The 17,070-nt window shown below is 38.2% G+C and overlaps 1 protein-coding gene across 1 annotated transcript in view; it reads left to right on the top strand.

Moving 5' to 3' along the window:
• The window catches only part of PREP (prolyl endopeptidase), a 90,630-nt gene that overhangs the window by 47,215 nt on the left and 26,345 nt on the right, over positions 1–17,070 (top strand). Inside the window, exon 10 of the mRNA XM_027633393.1 lies at positions 2,683–2,786. Within this exon, the coding sequence (XP_027489194.1) occupies positions 2,683–2,786 (104 nt within the window). The remainder of the gene's footprint in view (positions 1–2,682; positions 2,787–17,070) is intronic.

Below are 17,070 nucleotides of genomic sequence, written 5' to 3'. Positions count from 1 at the left end.
TATAAGTTGACAAATGCTGTTGAAGACGATTGTTAATGTATTTAATGTGATTTTTATCAAAATTTTAAAGAACATTAATAAAAGTCACAGAAATTCTTTCTCTAAAAGTTTAGTGATTCATTTATCCATAGCTCATTAGAGCAACCTTACTGTGTGTCCTTACAGCACTTACCGTTGTTGGATTGCTGTAGAAATCTTCCTTCTACAATCCTGCAAAGCCGGAGGTGTCCAAAGCATTATGTAATGCATATGTGGCACACCAACAAATATTCTAGAATTCTGCATAGGAAGGGAGTTTCTACACTATAGTCTAGCTAGTATATGACAAGAAAATGTGTTTGCTGTTCACTCTTTTTAATTCCTCTTCTTCAGTAGCTAATAAAAGACAGGATTCAAATATGGAGGGGGAGATAGGCTTCAGGATCTTTATCTTCTTCCAAGATTGGGAATCATAAGATGATCAAAAATGTTCTTATAGTATCTGACATATATTTTTACTATGTTTCAGTTAGAGCACAGCAACATTACATTTCAAAATGGCCATATAGCAGTTTTGATAGATTTGCTGGTTTTGCTAGAAAGGATCATGTGCAATTATCAAAATTATCTTTCAAATTTAGCAGATAAGAAGTGCGATTAATTTCCTATTATCTTACTGTTTACGTAACCAGGAATAAGATACATTATGTTTTCAGTTCGTCTTTTAAACAACATTCAGATCATTGCAGCTGGATAGTAGGTTCACACTCTTGCATTTACTTCTGACTTCATCCAGCTCTATGGTGCAGATAGTTCACTTGCTCATGTCCTGCCTCGTGGGCCAGTCTTACAAGCCTTCACTGTTCATTTCAGCTGAGCCAGTAGAGTCTCTGTTGGCTGCTAAACACGTAGGGGAAGAGCCCGGAGATCTGTTTGAGCCCGTGACTTGCCAACCAGTCAGCAATGGCTGCTCTCACTGCCTGCTGGTTGCTTAGGCAGAATTTTTTTCTCCTTTTGATTCATTTGCTTAGCATCTACAAAGAATTCGCCATGGCATAGCTCTGTTAACTGGGGCAGAGTGACCTGGAACCTAGAATTAAAATGGAAGGTAAGAAATGGAGGCAGACTATATGGGAATAAGGAACGGGTGAGGAAAGCAGAGCAGAGAGGCAATTTTTAGGAAGGTGTATGGATATTTTTTAATTTGCATGCAACCTCCATTCACCCAATCATTGGAATAGTCTGACAAAGGGTATGGAGCTGATCCTTGATTAACCTAGATCTTTCTACTTTACTCTTAGAAATCAATACAATTTGCACTTGTACTATTTTTTTTTCTAATGAGAAACAAATTAACATACTGGTGTTTTATACTTACAACAAAAGTAATAGTAAACATATATATGAAATAATGAATAAAGCAGTTCTAAACCCATAGATGTTGATACCATAAAAATAATTTTCGTTATTCCCTGAAAAATATGGTTATCCTTGCTGTCCACTCCAATCAGACATTTAGGTGACCACTCTGTTTTTTTTATTTATTTAGAACACCGAAAAAGAATGCAGGCCCCAATATTACAATGTTTCTTGATATAACTGCTGTGACACTAAAAACAGAAGACAAGATTCAGTACCAGGGGCTGAATTGCATGTTGCTGTAACATTAGGCTGATTGGCTCCTGAAATGCAGTCTGCGACTATGCTTATACTTCATCATGTGGTTTGCTAAAATGCAGATATTCTGCCTGCTCTGTGTGTAATATTTGCCAGTACATTATCCAACTTGGGCAGCTACATTTATGTGACTTGACTGGTCTGCCTGTTACTGCCTCCAGTGCTTTACGCTGCATTTTCACATCATTTTCTTTATAATAATCTTTAAGGGAAACACTGCTTTAATACTCGTTTGCATCTGTCACCCTAATTAGGTTTGCTAGTCATTTTGTGATAAATGAAGAAAAAAAAAATCCCAGCAGATTAGGGTAGTCCTTCTTTTAGTCCCCTATTAATTCACCATTATGGAAAAAGCCTTTATCAGTTATTAGAAATGTTGATTTATATCTGTGGTCTTTGCCAATCTGTAACTTCCTGATCTTCCACAGTCTATAAAAGCGATTTAATGAGGCAATTCCCTTGTATCAGATATGTTTCCTCATCATTTAATGTTTCAGTATAAATTTTTATAACTGTAACCTCTGTATTAATTACATCTGGTTTCCTGAAAGTATCTAAAATGTACACAATACAATATGGCATTATTTCAGTCAAGTCCTGTCCACATTGGTTAGTTTTATTACCTTGAGGATCCTAGTAGAATACTTGTTGCCTTAACTTTTAGTGTTCTTTTCCCTAATATATGTTTCTAATTTTGCAGGGACCAGCTTGCTCTAAAGGAGAAAAACATAAAATAATTAACAATCAAGTTTGTTTATGGATCATATATATCTCTAGTGTAGCCATGAATATTAGGGTTTTGTAGTATGTTAGCCGGTGTGCAAACATGATAGTCGCACTGTATGGCACGTACTCAAATGTGTTAAATTATATAATAAATGAAAAAATGTCAGAAGCTACTGTTTTTCACCCTGCCAAGTTACCTTTACCATTCATTCATTACTGCATCACAGCGTGTAAACTGGCATCCTTTTAATGGTGGATATGTACTAAATTGATAAACTTGCACTGTATTTCGTATTTTAGGTATTATATATCACTGTGATCTGACCAAAGAGGAACTGGAGCCAAGAGTTTTCCGAGAGGTGACAGTGAAAGGATTTGATCCTTCGGTTTATCAGACAGTTCAGGTAATAAACATGAACCCTGCTGTCTTGCTCTAATCACTTATGCAAGAGTTGAAATTTGTGCTTGACTGAGTGAGAGGGCTTTGATTAGCTCCCAAATTCAGGTCTATGTGCATGCTGAAAGAATCCCACCAAGTCTTGTTAGAGAAACTGCAAGTAACCAGGGCAGACTCAGTACTCCCATCATCTTATATTTCTTTAATTTAACTTGGAATAGCCCATTGTCTTCCCAGCACTTCCACAGAATTCTGTGGCCCAGTGTGGGAAGTGACGACAATAGATAAAACACTTCAGTCTTCACCACTCTTGTATAAAAATAGTGATAATTTTTGCCACAAGTTCATGCTGTGGATCGCTATTAAGACCTCAAGAAGAAACTGAGAAGAAAGAAAGAAATGCATTGATTCATTTTTAACTTGTATCAAATATAAAATCTGCCATAGAACTATGAAAGGTCTTACTAGGACAGAAAGTAGGAAAATATGTAGTGATGTGAACAAAAATCATATTCATTCATGTTATGTAAGAATTTCCCATTCTGTTCACCTTACCAAGGAATGCCATAGCATTGTGTTCATTAATGCATCAGTGCAGTTAGATATGGAGCAACTCACTTTGGTTATCCTAAGAACAGGATTAGACCCTTTGTTTACAGTGCTGGGAGGACTGGAACAAGGAGCAAAAGATGAAAGGAGTTTAAAATACATACATATATGTAATTATAATTTCTAATATAAAATTCCATGAAGCAGTTATTATAAAGGTCTAAGAATTTTTAGTGTTATTCAGGAAGAATTTCTTCATGGAAAGGATTGTCAAGCATTGGAACAGGCTGTCCAGGGAGGTGATAGAGTTCAGCATTCCTGGAAGTGTTGAAGAAACGACTGGACATGACACTTAGTGCTATGGTCTAATTGACAAGGTGGTGATCAGTCAAAGGCTGGACTTGATGACCCTGGAGGTCTTTTCCAACCTTAATGATTCTATGATTCTGTGATTCTGTGTTCAAATTATATTTTAATTATTTAGGACAGGGACCCTTCCATTCTATCTGTACGCTACATAGTACCATGGGATCTGAGTCCATGGGATATTGCTTCAGTACTTAATAAATAGTAGGTAAGCACTGCATTAATACTCTATTTTAACTATTTCCCAAGGTTCTAATGATTCGCTGGGAATCCAGAAATAAAGAATTAAAAGTCAAACTGTCCTATATAGCATAGTTTCATGAAAAACATGCCTGCTGCCTTTTGGGATGGCAGGATTGCATGAATGATTTGTAAAAACATCGAAGGCTCAAATTTCCTAAGTGTTTTTCTGCCTTGATAAGACAAAGGACCCTGGATTTAAAAGTTTGCATAAGTGGAGTTAAAATTACAGACATGAGTGATCTATGCAGTGTTTCTATGAGATGTGAACGTGAAGAGAAATAAGTGAGGGCTTTCCTAGGAAGGTCTAATGTTGTTCAGTAAATTCCTCAGGAATCTAGAGAATAAAGTCTTTACTGGTAAAGTATTTGGAGTCAACAAAGACTGGCAGATAAATAAGAGGGACAGTAGATTACTCATTCATAATAGCGTGGACTGCTTGTTAAATGGTCCCATTATAACAATCTGGATTTCAGTATAGCCAAGTAAGACAACTGTTAGCTGTGGAGGGTTTTGTCTCACTTCAGAGTCTGAAATCAGGTAGGTTGTGTCATCTGGACTTCCAGAGCTCCCTTTTCAATCCCTGGAAGGCTATAAGCTGCCTCTGCAGTCATGTAATGAGTAGTGTGGCATAATAATCACAGGAGTGAACTGGCTTGTCCCAGTGATCCAACGTCTGTTTTGAGAGTTTTGCTTTGGACTAGCTGTAGTCCTGTTCTGTGAACTGAATTTCCATTATCAGTTGAAGTACTTTTGCTGCATTCCTGAAGTGTATCTGATACTTGAGTTTCATCCAGGAGGAATCTGAACTGAACACACTGAAGCCTCTTTGCTGTGGGAAAGGAGTGTTGAGGAGACTTGCTGTAGAACCATGCTTTTGTTTCAAGCTGAAATGCTACTGTAGGTGCACCAAAGGCTCAGGCAAGTGTCTCAGTTTAGAACTGTGGAGACTCCTTTGGAAGTACCTATTATACATAATTAAGGTGTATAAGACTTAGCTAAATTTAAGGCTTAGAAAGTTAAGAGAAATTACTTCTGTGGGAAACAATGTAAGCTACAGATTATATGGAACAGGTTCAGGAAAATACAGGGTTCTTTGTGGATAACTGCTATGACCTCATTCCACGTATTGTGACTAAAAAAATTATTCAAAATATACATTTTAAGTAGTAAGTGATCTTTCCACTAAACACAGCTTTGGTAAGGCCCTGATAAAATCCTATGCCCTAGTCAGGACCTTTAAGACAGATATGAAACTTCTAGAGAGAGTTCATAGAAATTTGTTGAAATCATAGAATAGGTTGAAAAAGACCTTTTAAGATCATGGAGTCCAACCGTAAACCTAATATTGCCAACTCCATCACTAAATCGTGCCCCTAAGTGCCACATCTGCATTTCTTTTAAAAGCCTCCAGGGATGGTGACTCAACCAAAATAATTAGGGATCTAGAAAAACAGTCATTATATTGTGATGCTTAGCATATTTAATATCTGCAATTTATAGAAAAACTATTGAAGGGTGGATTGATTATTTTCTGTGTAGGATTTTTCATCTGAAGAGTAAGAGTAGAATAGAAGCTTTTTCTTCTATAAACAAAGGTATAACAGGATCTTGTGCCAAAAGTGAAATTTAAATAAACTTAGCCTGGAAAAAAGTGAAATTACGTAGAAGATAAGCAACAGTGTGACAGCATGGCTTGGAGTCTTTGAAAGGAGATTAGATATTTTTCTTAATATCTTATTTTTAATTTTACCTCTGGCACATGCACAGGGCAGATTCTTGAAAAACGTAAAGACAGTAGTGTGTGTGCATGAGGTGGTTGTAAACAACCCCATCTGTTTGTCTCTGCATCTCCAGACAGAAATAACACTGTGGTAGAGGACAGTTCGCTGGAAGTGTTCTTACAGAAAATGTGTTTTTAATACTTCACCTAAATTCATAAACGGACTTTGCAGGATAATTTCAGGGCATAGTAAGCTGAATAAAAGAAAGAAAACTGCATTCTCTTTAGGAAAGAACTTGCTGCAATTGTAATACTGCCATCAAACCCAAAAGTATAATAATGGAACACAAATACCCGTGTAATTGAAAAGGGTATAGAAGATGTTGCTGTGAATTAGAAATAATGTATTTTTCTAGTAAATATAATTTTATAAAATAAATGTCCGGAAAAACAAAATCTCGTTTTATATTTAAATCAATTACATGCTAAATTAAGGTAAAGTAGAGCAGTAATACAAATAATTCAAGGAGGAAGCATGCTGTTGCTATGGCCTTGTAAACCTTCAGTTTGCAAAGTACTGGCAGAGCTTCAACACTAGGCTGTAATAGCATGGAAGTCACTACCACTGATTCTGGTTTTCTCCTTACTTACTTCTGCTCAGTTCCAGCTCTAGGGAACTGTGTAGTTACACTGGGATCAGTGCTTCTAAGGCATACTCTTGGCTTACCAATCATCCAGTTTTGCCTTTTACCAACAAATTATCTCGATATGGCAACATCTTGGAAATTAGATTCTGATAGCTTTCATTCAAATACATGGAGAAATCTCAGCTGAACTGTGAAAAAGACTATTTGTAAGAGCCAGGACTGGGACTCCATGGTCACTGTTGTGGTAACTCAGCCTGTCAGTGCTACACACTTCAGCCAGACTCCAGTCCTCATTTCCGTTTGTGGGGTCCCGCTTAGAGCCTTGATGGTGCTTCTACTTGGAGGAGGGAAGGGGAGATGGAAGCTTATCAAAGCAGTGTATAAATGGCTATCAGCCTAGATGAAACCCTTGCACAGCCATTCCAAAACCTGGGCAACATTGCAGGGAATTGTGACGAAAACTCAAAATTAAGAATGCAAGAAGTATACTGAGAGTAGGCAAAAACTGATGACTATAGGAGAATGAACAGTGCTGCAGAATTTATTGAATAGTTTTAATTTCTGTCAGAATTACTAAGTAGTAAAGAAAAATGTTGCTGAATCTGTCCTGATCCATGTCCTTAATGAAAGGCAGGTCTCCTGCGAAGGTTCTTCCTTTATTCTCATATACCTGAAGAAATACCTACTAATACTAGCAATCTTCCTGGCTTTGCTATGTAACATACACAGAAGTTTAATGAGTTGTTGTTCTTTAGCAGTCTTTGCTAAAGAAAACTGAGTGAAGATTTGAACTGAAATTTAAGGTGTCATGTATATGAAACCTGAATTAATGGCAATTAGAAAATGCCACAATGCCTGTCTTGTGCTCTTTCAAAGATTTATTACACAGATGTTGTACAGTGCAGGGGTGGACCAGTGATAAAGATTACTACACTAAGAAAATTTGTGGTAGAGCAGCTGCAGTGTTGTACCTAAGTTTAAGATCTTACACTTTGACAGCCCAAAGGAAGAACAAATTACCCACCTTACCTTGCACTGAAGGGAGAGCTGTTTCGATATACTTGTCACACCAGGGTAAGAGCATGCCTGTAAGTTGTTGGCTATATATGACTCCCTGCAAGTACATAGTCTAACTTACTGTGCTGTAGCTTGTACATATGCCCTTACCTTGAAAGACTCTGTGACCTTCATGAAAAAGTTAAACTGTTTAAAATGCTTGCCACACATCAAAAATTTATCCTGGCTAGTCTTGTTGAATGATACATTAAGTTGCATTAATAACTTTTCTGCTGCCAAGCACTTCTTGAAATTAGTTTTTGCTTCCCTGCTTACTTCCATCTATCACAATGACAGACTTTTTCAGGAAGTAGCCTGGGGTGGGTTTTACAGAAGGAAGAAATACTTCTACAAGGACTTAAAAACAGCACTTGCCCTAAGGTGTTTACTGTATTAATAACTCAACTGTTGTTTTAAATAAAAAGCCTTTATTTTATCCTTACAAAGTTACCAACTAAGTTCTTATATGCCTCTCCATATTAGCACCTCACAGTGACACTTAATCATGGATAAAGAGTCTTCTGGTCTGGCTCACAGCTCACCTACTTCTAGGCTGATATGTAGGCTTATAAGTGTTAAAATTGCAACAACAAAATTGTTGTTTGGCTCCTTTTGCCATTCTTTGAATACCTTCTAGTACTGTCCTTAAAATAGTTTGAGATAAACCAAAAATAGATGTTGCTATTGACAGATGCACTTTGGATTAGCTCTTGCAGAAGAAAGATGGAATTTAATAATGCAACTTGCTTTTACAACTTAGTTTGATTTAAAAGCAGCTACCATTTAGATATTGTTGCAGAAATGAAAGAAGGACAAGTCTTTAAAAGGATATTTCTCATCTTGGGGCTGGGATGAATTTCTTCTGATTTTTTTTTTTTGCAGGAAGTTTTCTAGGTGAAGTAATTTTCCTGAGTTTGTTTTCTTGTTCAGTCTTTCACTTCCATCTTCAAGCCCTTACAGCACTGATTTCAAGTTATGAGGCATTGATAGGGAAAATTTGTCTATAATCCTTCTCATTCCAGGCGGAACTTTAAACTCTACAGTTTGGCACAGTGATTATTCTCTCCTTCAGGAAAATACAATACTGAGAGAACATGAGTCAGGCTTGCGGTTGATTGGCAGAGCTGTGGAAGAAACTTGTGTACAGCACCTGCCCATGCTATTCCTGGATCTTACCATTGCCAGTGGTGTCATTCCATGAGCATTAGATTCCCTCATTAGTATAAAAAATAACAGAGAGAAGCAGAGGAAAGCAGTGTCCTCTGAAAACTGTAGTAAGCTCAACCTGCTAAGCAATGCAAGAGCTGATGATATAATCAGCTCTCATTTTTCTGGTATGGTTATAGAGATGGTCTTAATGTTGTTTCTTTCCCTTATGCACAAATATATCATAGAATTAAAGAATGGCTTGAGTTGGAAGGGACTTCAAAGATCACCTAGTTCCAACCCTGCTGCCATGGGCAGAGACATCTTCCACTAGACCAAGTTACTTAAAGCCCCATCCAGCCTGGCCTTGAACAGTTCCAGGGATGGCACATCCACAACTTCTCTGGGGCAACCTGTTGCAGTGCCTCACCACCCTCACAGTAAAGAATTTCTCTCTAATATCTAATTTAAACCTGCCCTCTTTCAGTTTAAAGCCATTTCACCTTGTTCTATTACAACATGCCCTTGTAAAAGGTATCTCTGCAGCTCTCTTACAGACCTTCTTTAGCTACTGGAAGGGCACAATTAGGTCACCCCAGAGCCTTCTCTTCTCCAGACTGAACAATCCCAGCTCTCTCTGCCTGTCTTCATAGAAGAGGAGCTTCAGCCCTCTGATCATCTTCATGTCTCTCCTCTGGACCCACTCCAAGAGGTCTGTGTCCTGCATATGGTGGGGGCCCCAGAGCTGAGTGCAGCACTCCAGGTGGGGCGTCACCAGTGGTGACCTGCTGGCCATGCTTCTTTTGATGCAGCCCAGGACACAATTGGCTTTCTGAGCTGTGAGTGCATATTGCTGGGTCATGTTGACCTTCTTGTCAACCAACACCCTCAAGTCTTTTTCCTCAGGGCTGCTCTCAGTTCATTCTCCATCCAGCCCATATTTGTGCTTGTGTTTTCCTGACCTATGTGCAGGAGCTTGCACTCAGCCATGTTGAACTTCCCTGTCATGGTCCCACTGGGTGGCATCCCTTCCCTCCAGCGCATTAGCTGCACCACACAGCTTGGTGTCATAGGCAAACTTGCTAAGGGTGCACTCAATCCCACTGACTGTGTTGCTGACAAAGATGTTATGCAGCGCCAGCCCAAATGCCAACACCTGAGAAACTCCACTCATCACTGCTCTCCACTTGGACATCAAGCCATTGACCACAGCTCTGAGTGTGACTATCTATGTGGATAGTCACTGGAAGTTGGAGAAACATTCAGTAGCTTTGAATCTCTCTGTTGAGAGAAAGCACTCTCATACCAGAGAATAAAGGCATGTACTTTTTACATGGATTCTCAGCAGAGACAAATAATTCTCCCCTTTTCTTCAGAAGAGTAAGTTATTTTGGCATCATTTTCATCCCTCTCCTAAGAGTCCATCACAAGCAAAAAGGGATTGATTTTTGAAGAGTTGGACTTTCTTTCTTCTAACAGTATTTGAGGTTTGAATCCTTCCCTGGTCTCATGGGATGGGAGGGTAGAATCAATACTTGAGGAAAACAAGTTGCATATTGTTATTTGTTTCTGGTTTATTCCTTTTATTTTCTTTGGGATTTCATATTGCAGTAAGGAAGAAAATGAAGAAATATTGGGGAGAGGAAGGAATGTGGCAAACACCACAGTTTTAGGGCTCACCACAGTGTGGTAGACACCTGCCCTCTTGCAGAGAGAAAATAAGCTTTGAGCCACTTCTTTCAGAGCTCCCAAGAAGAGGGCTGAAGTCTTCAGCTCTGATCTCACCTAGTGTTTTGGCAGTGACTGTGGTTTTGGCACCAAGGCCCCAGTCTGGCTCTGGAGGACGTCAACAAAATGATAGTGACAACTGTGACAGCATTGGCAGTTTGCCTGTGTGAATTTAGCATCTTACACCCTTGGCATATGGTTGTTACAAACACCACTTTAATCTACCATTACCTCTTCTAATTGGAGGTCAGTGAAGAAACACTAACTGAAAATGTAGTGCTCTAGTTTTAAGGCCCCATAGTTCTTGAAAGCCAAGAGATTGTATATTAAATAGGTTACGGATTTGCAGCCACAGTACACTCCTTTTTAAGGGTCAATATTGTCAGAATCAAGGAGTTTATGTCTAGAAAGAGTATCAAGTAAAAGATTTCTTATGATGACCTTACATGTCCTTGAACTTTGAAATCCATATGCTTGAGCAGCAGAGTAGCAGTTGTCTCTATACCCATTTAAGTTGATTCTACACCCATAGTTGAGCAACTCCATTGAATGCAGTTCAGATATTCCTTAAGTATCTGGAATAGGAACAAGATCTCTCTATTTCAAGTAAGAGGGTGAAGGGATAGACTTTGCATTGCTTTCTTCACCAGTCCAGTTCAAATCCTGGTTTAAGGTCTAAATGTCTGGATTTGCTTTATCTCCTTCTTATATACCACAGGGGATTGATGCACAGTTTAGGAAGTTGGGAGCTTTTGTTTAGCAGAATGCACAATGGAAATGTGGTTTGGGATGGAGGAGTACTGCTTTTAGAAAGAATTAACACAATGCTAGTCCACACAATGTGGAGAGTAATGCTAAAATACTAAAATAATATTCTCTGTGTTCATTTTGGATCATCATATAGACTTTGTGATCTGGATTCCTTTCTCCACCCGCGGCGTGGGGCTGGCCCAGTTCTAGTTCCTTCTCCATCTGAAGGACCATTGCGACGCTTTGAGGGATGGGGAAAGGAAACTCCAGGGGTATCTCAGGGCTTTTTCAGGCCCTGAGCCTGGAGGGGAAAGGTGCTCCCCCCTCCCCCCCCGCACGTGGCCCCATGGCCGGCAGGGAGACAGGTCACAGGACACCGGGCGTGGAGAGGAGGCAAGAGAGACTTTATTGTGGGGGATGTTACATTTATAGGGTTTAGGAGGATTCACAGAGTAACCAATTAGAAGTCTCAAGGGGTTTACAGGAACACCCAATCGCAGGAAGAGGTTAACAAAGGCCAATGGGACACACCTCAGGACACCTTCCCAGGACATTCCTGCATGGATAACAGTGGGGGGTGCTGGGAAGAAGAAGCATGTGTTTGCAAAGACACCACCAAAAGCCATTTTAAAACCTGTTTAAACCACAATTTTCCCATATAATGCAGGTTTAGTGCTACATTGTGATTCACTAGTTCCAAGCCTTTAATAGTAATTGTTTATTTTTTCTGCTAAGTGTGCAAGGAATGGGAGAGCTTCTTAAAATGTGAGATTCTGTAGAACCTTCATGCTCTAGACTTTATAAAAGCATTCGTTTTAAGCCTTTGAGAGAAGCAATTGCTTAGTAGTTTAACTAAAACTCATTATGAAATATTATTCTTGTACTTTGCTCAGTAGAACTCTTGTTTGAACTTGCAGTGATTTGTTTTTCACTTTTCTAGTGAATAGAGATGTTAGTTGATTTACTTAACCCAAGCTGCATTCCATGCTCCATTTCCTTGTCAGAATTCCTTAAAACACAAGGCGAAATAGCATGGCCTAAAACAGACCTGTAACCATTGAACATAGTGTAGAGAATCCCTTTTTAAACACAGGAGTTTCAAACAAGAGCTTAAGCAATTGTAGTCGAGCTAAAAGAATTGCCTCCTGTGTCTTAAATAATTGCATTGTTAATTGTAAATAAATAGTTTTGATTTTTACAATAAATTACGAAATATATTTTCGCCACCAGGAAAATTATTTAAAAACTTGTTCACTCAGACACCTGAAATGAACCTGTGTTGTTGAGCCTCCAGGAATCTCAGTAGGTAGATTCTTTGTCAATATAGAGATACTAAAATGATAATGTTGTTTTAGTGAAAATGCTTGGGTTTTGTCCTTTTTCTGAATAAGTCAGTGAAGATTTTCTTCCCTTCTGTTTTTCCTCCAGCTTTCATATTCACTCCTGTGATTGAACGCACCTCCAATAATTAAGCATGAACACATTACTGTTTTAATTAACTTTCTTACTCACAAGATAAATAAAAATTCTATTTATTGTTTCTCAGTAGGAGTCTACTTTCAACTTTTCTTCTCCCATTTGTATAGGCTTATCTATGTTATTTCTCAAAGGTAGTGAGTATTATTAACTTCATTCTGTAGGAGCAGAAGCATTCAGAATGAAATTTGTCTGTGGCTGCACAATGAGGTGTTGCACAGGGGATATTCTTTGCTGTTCCGATGGCACTGGTTTGCTAATCCTCAGAGTTGAGTCTTCAGATGTGGTTTGAAAACTTAATCAAGACAGTTATTAAAATCTTACACAAATGGCAGTTCATACAACTTCAGCATCAATAAAAAGCCACCATCTTGATATCTCTAATAGTAATAAATGCTGACAAAACACTGTCTTTTGATCACTATGGTTTTTGTGTGTCTTGTGTAGTGCAGATTGAATGGCCAATACCATCACTGGTGGAGGATCAAACATACAGAATGCTTCTGCAGAAAAACTGTTCTGTAGCTTCTTTGTGGCTGTTTAATTCTTGCTCAGACTAAGTAGTCATAAAAATGGGAAATTTTGGCAGACTAAGGACTGCCTGCATTGTCCTCTGCTGAAAGTAAGAAGTGGTAGCTGCCCCTTTTCTTTTCTTGATCACTTTTTTGAGACTAAATGTCAAATTTTGGCATGCCAGCATTGTTCAGAATGAGAGTGCTCCTTTTCAGTGTGGGAATTTTTCTCTCCATTTGCCTACCCGTAACTTTGCCTCATGGAGCCTGGCTAGGGGGTTCTTAAATTGTGCTGATAATGCTTTATTGAGGACAGATTGCTCTGGGACAAAAATTGTTGGTTTTATTCACACAGCTGGCAAAAGATCGTTAGATGATTGCAGTTGTCAGTCATCACTAGTGTGGGCCAGCATTTGAGCCACTGATCTAGCAGAGAGACACATTGAATTCCTTTTCTGGTTGTATTTTTCAGTACTGTGTTAGCAGTGTCATGTTAGTCTATTTAATAGTCATTGGGTTTCTGAAGAAGGGAATTAACATTTAGTAAGAGTTAATTACACAGGTATGTATCTGTCTCTGCCAGAGAATGGTTTTTAAATTCAAACAGATTTCCAGAACAATAGTAATTATAGTCATTTATTTCTTAATGAAACTTATATTACTTGAGAATAAAATATTAATAAGTATTTAATTGCTGTTAATAAGTATTTACTCATCTGTAATATATATGGGCAAGTTTTAAAAATATTTTCTTTCATTTTAACGTGTAAATGTTTAATATATAAATATTTAAACCATTTTCTGAAATTTAACTAATACCCATTCATAATGCGAGTGGTGAATTTTTGAATGTATCTCTGTTCTCACCAGCTGCTCCTGTAGATTTTACTACATATGTAAACTCCATGGATGGCCTTCATGTTCCTCAAATAGTCATGGTTTTGTGAAAGGCAAAAGGCAGTGAGAATGGAGGCACTTGTTCTCTTTCAGAGTCTGTCTTCTCCACTTCTGGTTTTGAAGCTTCTCTTCTTGGTATCATATAAAACCTTTATAAAAACAATCTCAAAGCTCAATTGGAGCATGCTGATCTGTCCTAGGCATTGTGACAGGCCACTTCTGCCTGTACCATTCATGACTGGTTCTTTGTCTGCCTTATTCTTAAAAGCCTTCAGACTCCCTAGGCAGTCTGTCCCAGGTTCTCACTGAATTTACTGTTAAAAAGCTTTTGGAGGCAAGGTATATGCCACAAGGTCTCACCTAAACTCCCTTGTTGCAGCTGAAATGCATTGTTTTGTGTCCCTCACTGACGTGGAAGACAAGTAGTTCTCTTCTAGTTACAGCAAGCTTCTGCATATTTAGAGACTGTCACGATGTGTCCCTCAACTTTATTTTCCTTTAGACTAATACCAAACCAAACAAAAGAAAAATCTGCACTCTATTGGGTTTTTCTAGTGGATTCTACTTCCTGGGCCTCCTGTCACACTTCTTTCTCCTCCCTGGAATCTGTTTAGATGCTCATACACACATATGGTGTGCCATGGTTTCGACTAGACATGACATTCTGTCTGAGGCTTTGCAAATGTTGAATGCAGCAGAAGGGGTTATTTCATATGTCTTGTGACTGAGACTGCTTTATGTGTCCCCATATAGAGTTTGCCTTTTCTCTAACGATCCACTGTTTGTTCAAGTTCAGTTTGGCGTGCACTGCAATTCCAAAATACTTTTCTAAATTACTTTTTAGTCAGTTGTTTGCTATCACGTATGTGATTGCACCTGTCAGAGTACAGTATGTTATATTTCTGGCCTTGCTGGATTGAGTTTTACTTTTTCAGGTAGTTTTGTCTTCTGTTCGTTACTCTTTCAAAAAAGCACTCCCTCTTTTCTGCAGTGTCTCAATGTTTCCTGGTAGCAATTAAGCTTCACCACAGCTCCATACTCCATTTCAATACTTTACAGTGGATGCATCTCTCGTTCTGAGTGGTGTCCCTGTAGGCTACCAGGGGACTGGAGTGCTTTCAGAATAGACATGGCTCTGGCAGAGCTGGGAGGTTTGTGTTTCAGAGCTCCAAGCCTCCAAACACACACGAGTTGATAACTATTTTAGGCAGTTATGTATTATGCTTTGCATACAACTGTTACAAAGAGGTTTAAGATAGTAGAGCAGCCTGCAGACAACAAATTAGAAGGTTGTTGCTCCTTTATTTACTTGCATTATTGCAGCTCTTTGGAGTCTTAGTTGCAGACCACATTCAACAGTGTGCTGGACGGCATAGAAATGAAGACCATCACAAGGCTCTTCAACCACAGCTTGAAGCAGAACAGAGAGATATATTATGTTTGGAAGATCAATAAAGATTGTTATGCATTAACTACATAAAGGAGATAAAAACAAATTAGAATTGCTAATATTTAAAGCTAATTAAAAATGCAGATAAACTTCTGAGATATCTATATCTCAGAGATATTCTGAGATATAATTATACTCGTAATCACTGCAGCCCAATAAAATTATACTTACTGTCTTCACCAAGGGTCAAAACTACTTGGTGGATTAGGATTTTTGTTGTTGTTAATTAACATTCATCGTCATGGTGGAAAACAGATGAATAGAGTTGAGAGTGGAAAACAACCATTTCAAATGTTGGTGAGATATTACATAGACATATGTAAGATGAGAGCCTCTGCAAAGTAAATGAGTCTGTGTGGCCACTGCTGGGAGCAGACTCTGCTGTTAAGAGGGAAAAAGGGAAGCAAATTGTAGCATATCTTATAACCTTAAGTTATGACTCTTGCATTCAGTGTGAACATGATTACTGTAGAAAAGGATACATATTAACCAAGATGATCATATAATAGTTATGAGCAGTTCAGTTTGTACTGAGAAAATAATTTTAATAAGTAGTAATGAGGAGGTTTTGGAGAACCTCTCCTACCAGTTTTCTATGGCACAATCACACCTCTTAATAATACATTGGTGTTGCTGGCCACTTTCAAGGACGTAGTCACCGTTTATACCAAACAGAAAAAAATTGCACTAATAACAGGTAAGGAAGAGCTAAAAAATCTTCTTAGTCAATAGTTGTGTCAACAGATTTTGTGGGTTGTTTTTCTTAATTGGCATTCACTGCTGAAGAGAGAGGACAAGTTAAATGCAAAGTGCTTTGATAAGTATCCAGAGATGCAGTTGTAGACTTGTGTAAATGGAACATATGTGAGTGGGATTGTTCAGGAGACCTCTCTGTTCATCCTCAGTATAAGAACTGAAGTAGTAAAAACTTAGAAATCACAAAATCTTGGAGCATTCTGAAAGAACATTTTTTTGAAAGGAAAAGAAATGAAGATAGCACTTCACTTTCTACTCAGAAACAGTTCAATCACTAATTATGTGAGCTTTTTTCTCTTGGCTTTTTTCTGCTTATGATGCAGCACAAATTCATCAGTGTGCAGTTTTATTAAGGGTAATCTAGTTTGCATCTTCATTTAGCTGTTGATTTGATTTTATCAACACTGCTCAGAAGTACTGATAGAATATTATCTTTCCTTAGATTAATAATTTCTGCTCTGTCCTTGAGACATCTCCCAAGAGATTTATGGGACAAGGGAAGCCTCTAAGAACTATCATTGTTATTCACAGTAACTAGTTTTTCAACTGTGTAGATGAATGATATAAAGAAGTAGATGATTTCCTTAATTCTGGCTTCCGTTCTCACAGGCAGGGAAAAATTGATACATAAGTTCTCCTTGACAACTCCCTGAACTGCTTGCTTTTCAGCCCATTTGTCAATTATTTTTGAAAGTAATAGTGCACAGTTATCCCTGCTAACAGCTAAAAATAGACAAGATGCAGAAAAGCTTCAAAGTGTAATTGTAGAATGCCTGAAATCAGGAAATCTTTTATCAACAATAACATCCGTGACATTTTCTTTCTGCTTACTGGTGGTTTTTGAATTGTTAGCACTCACTTGAGTTGATTTGACATCATTAGATACTTGATCTTATTAGTAGTTGATTATTAGTTATGGATTTCCTTATGTATGAAACAAGTTTGTTGAATTTTGCTGTCTTGTTCACATTTTGCCCAAGAAAGAAAAGATTGCT

Source organism: Corapipo altera, unplaced genomic scaffold, assembly GCF_003945725.1.
Source record: "Corapipo altera isolate COAL_440 unplaced genomic scaffold, ASM394572v1 2b, whole genome shotgun sequence".
Taxonomy (NCBI): Eukaryota; Metazoa; Chordata; class Aves; order Passeriformes; family Pipridae; genus Corapipo; species Corapipo altera.
The sequence above is the reverse complement of the archived record's forward strand: the minus strand, read 5'-3'. Positions and strand labels throughout refer to the sequence as shown.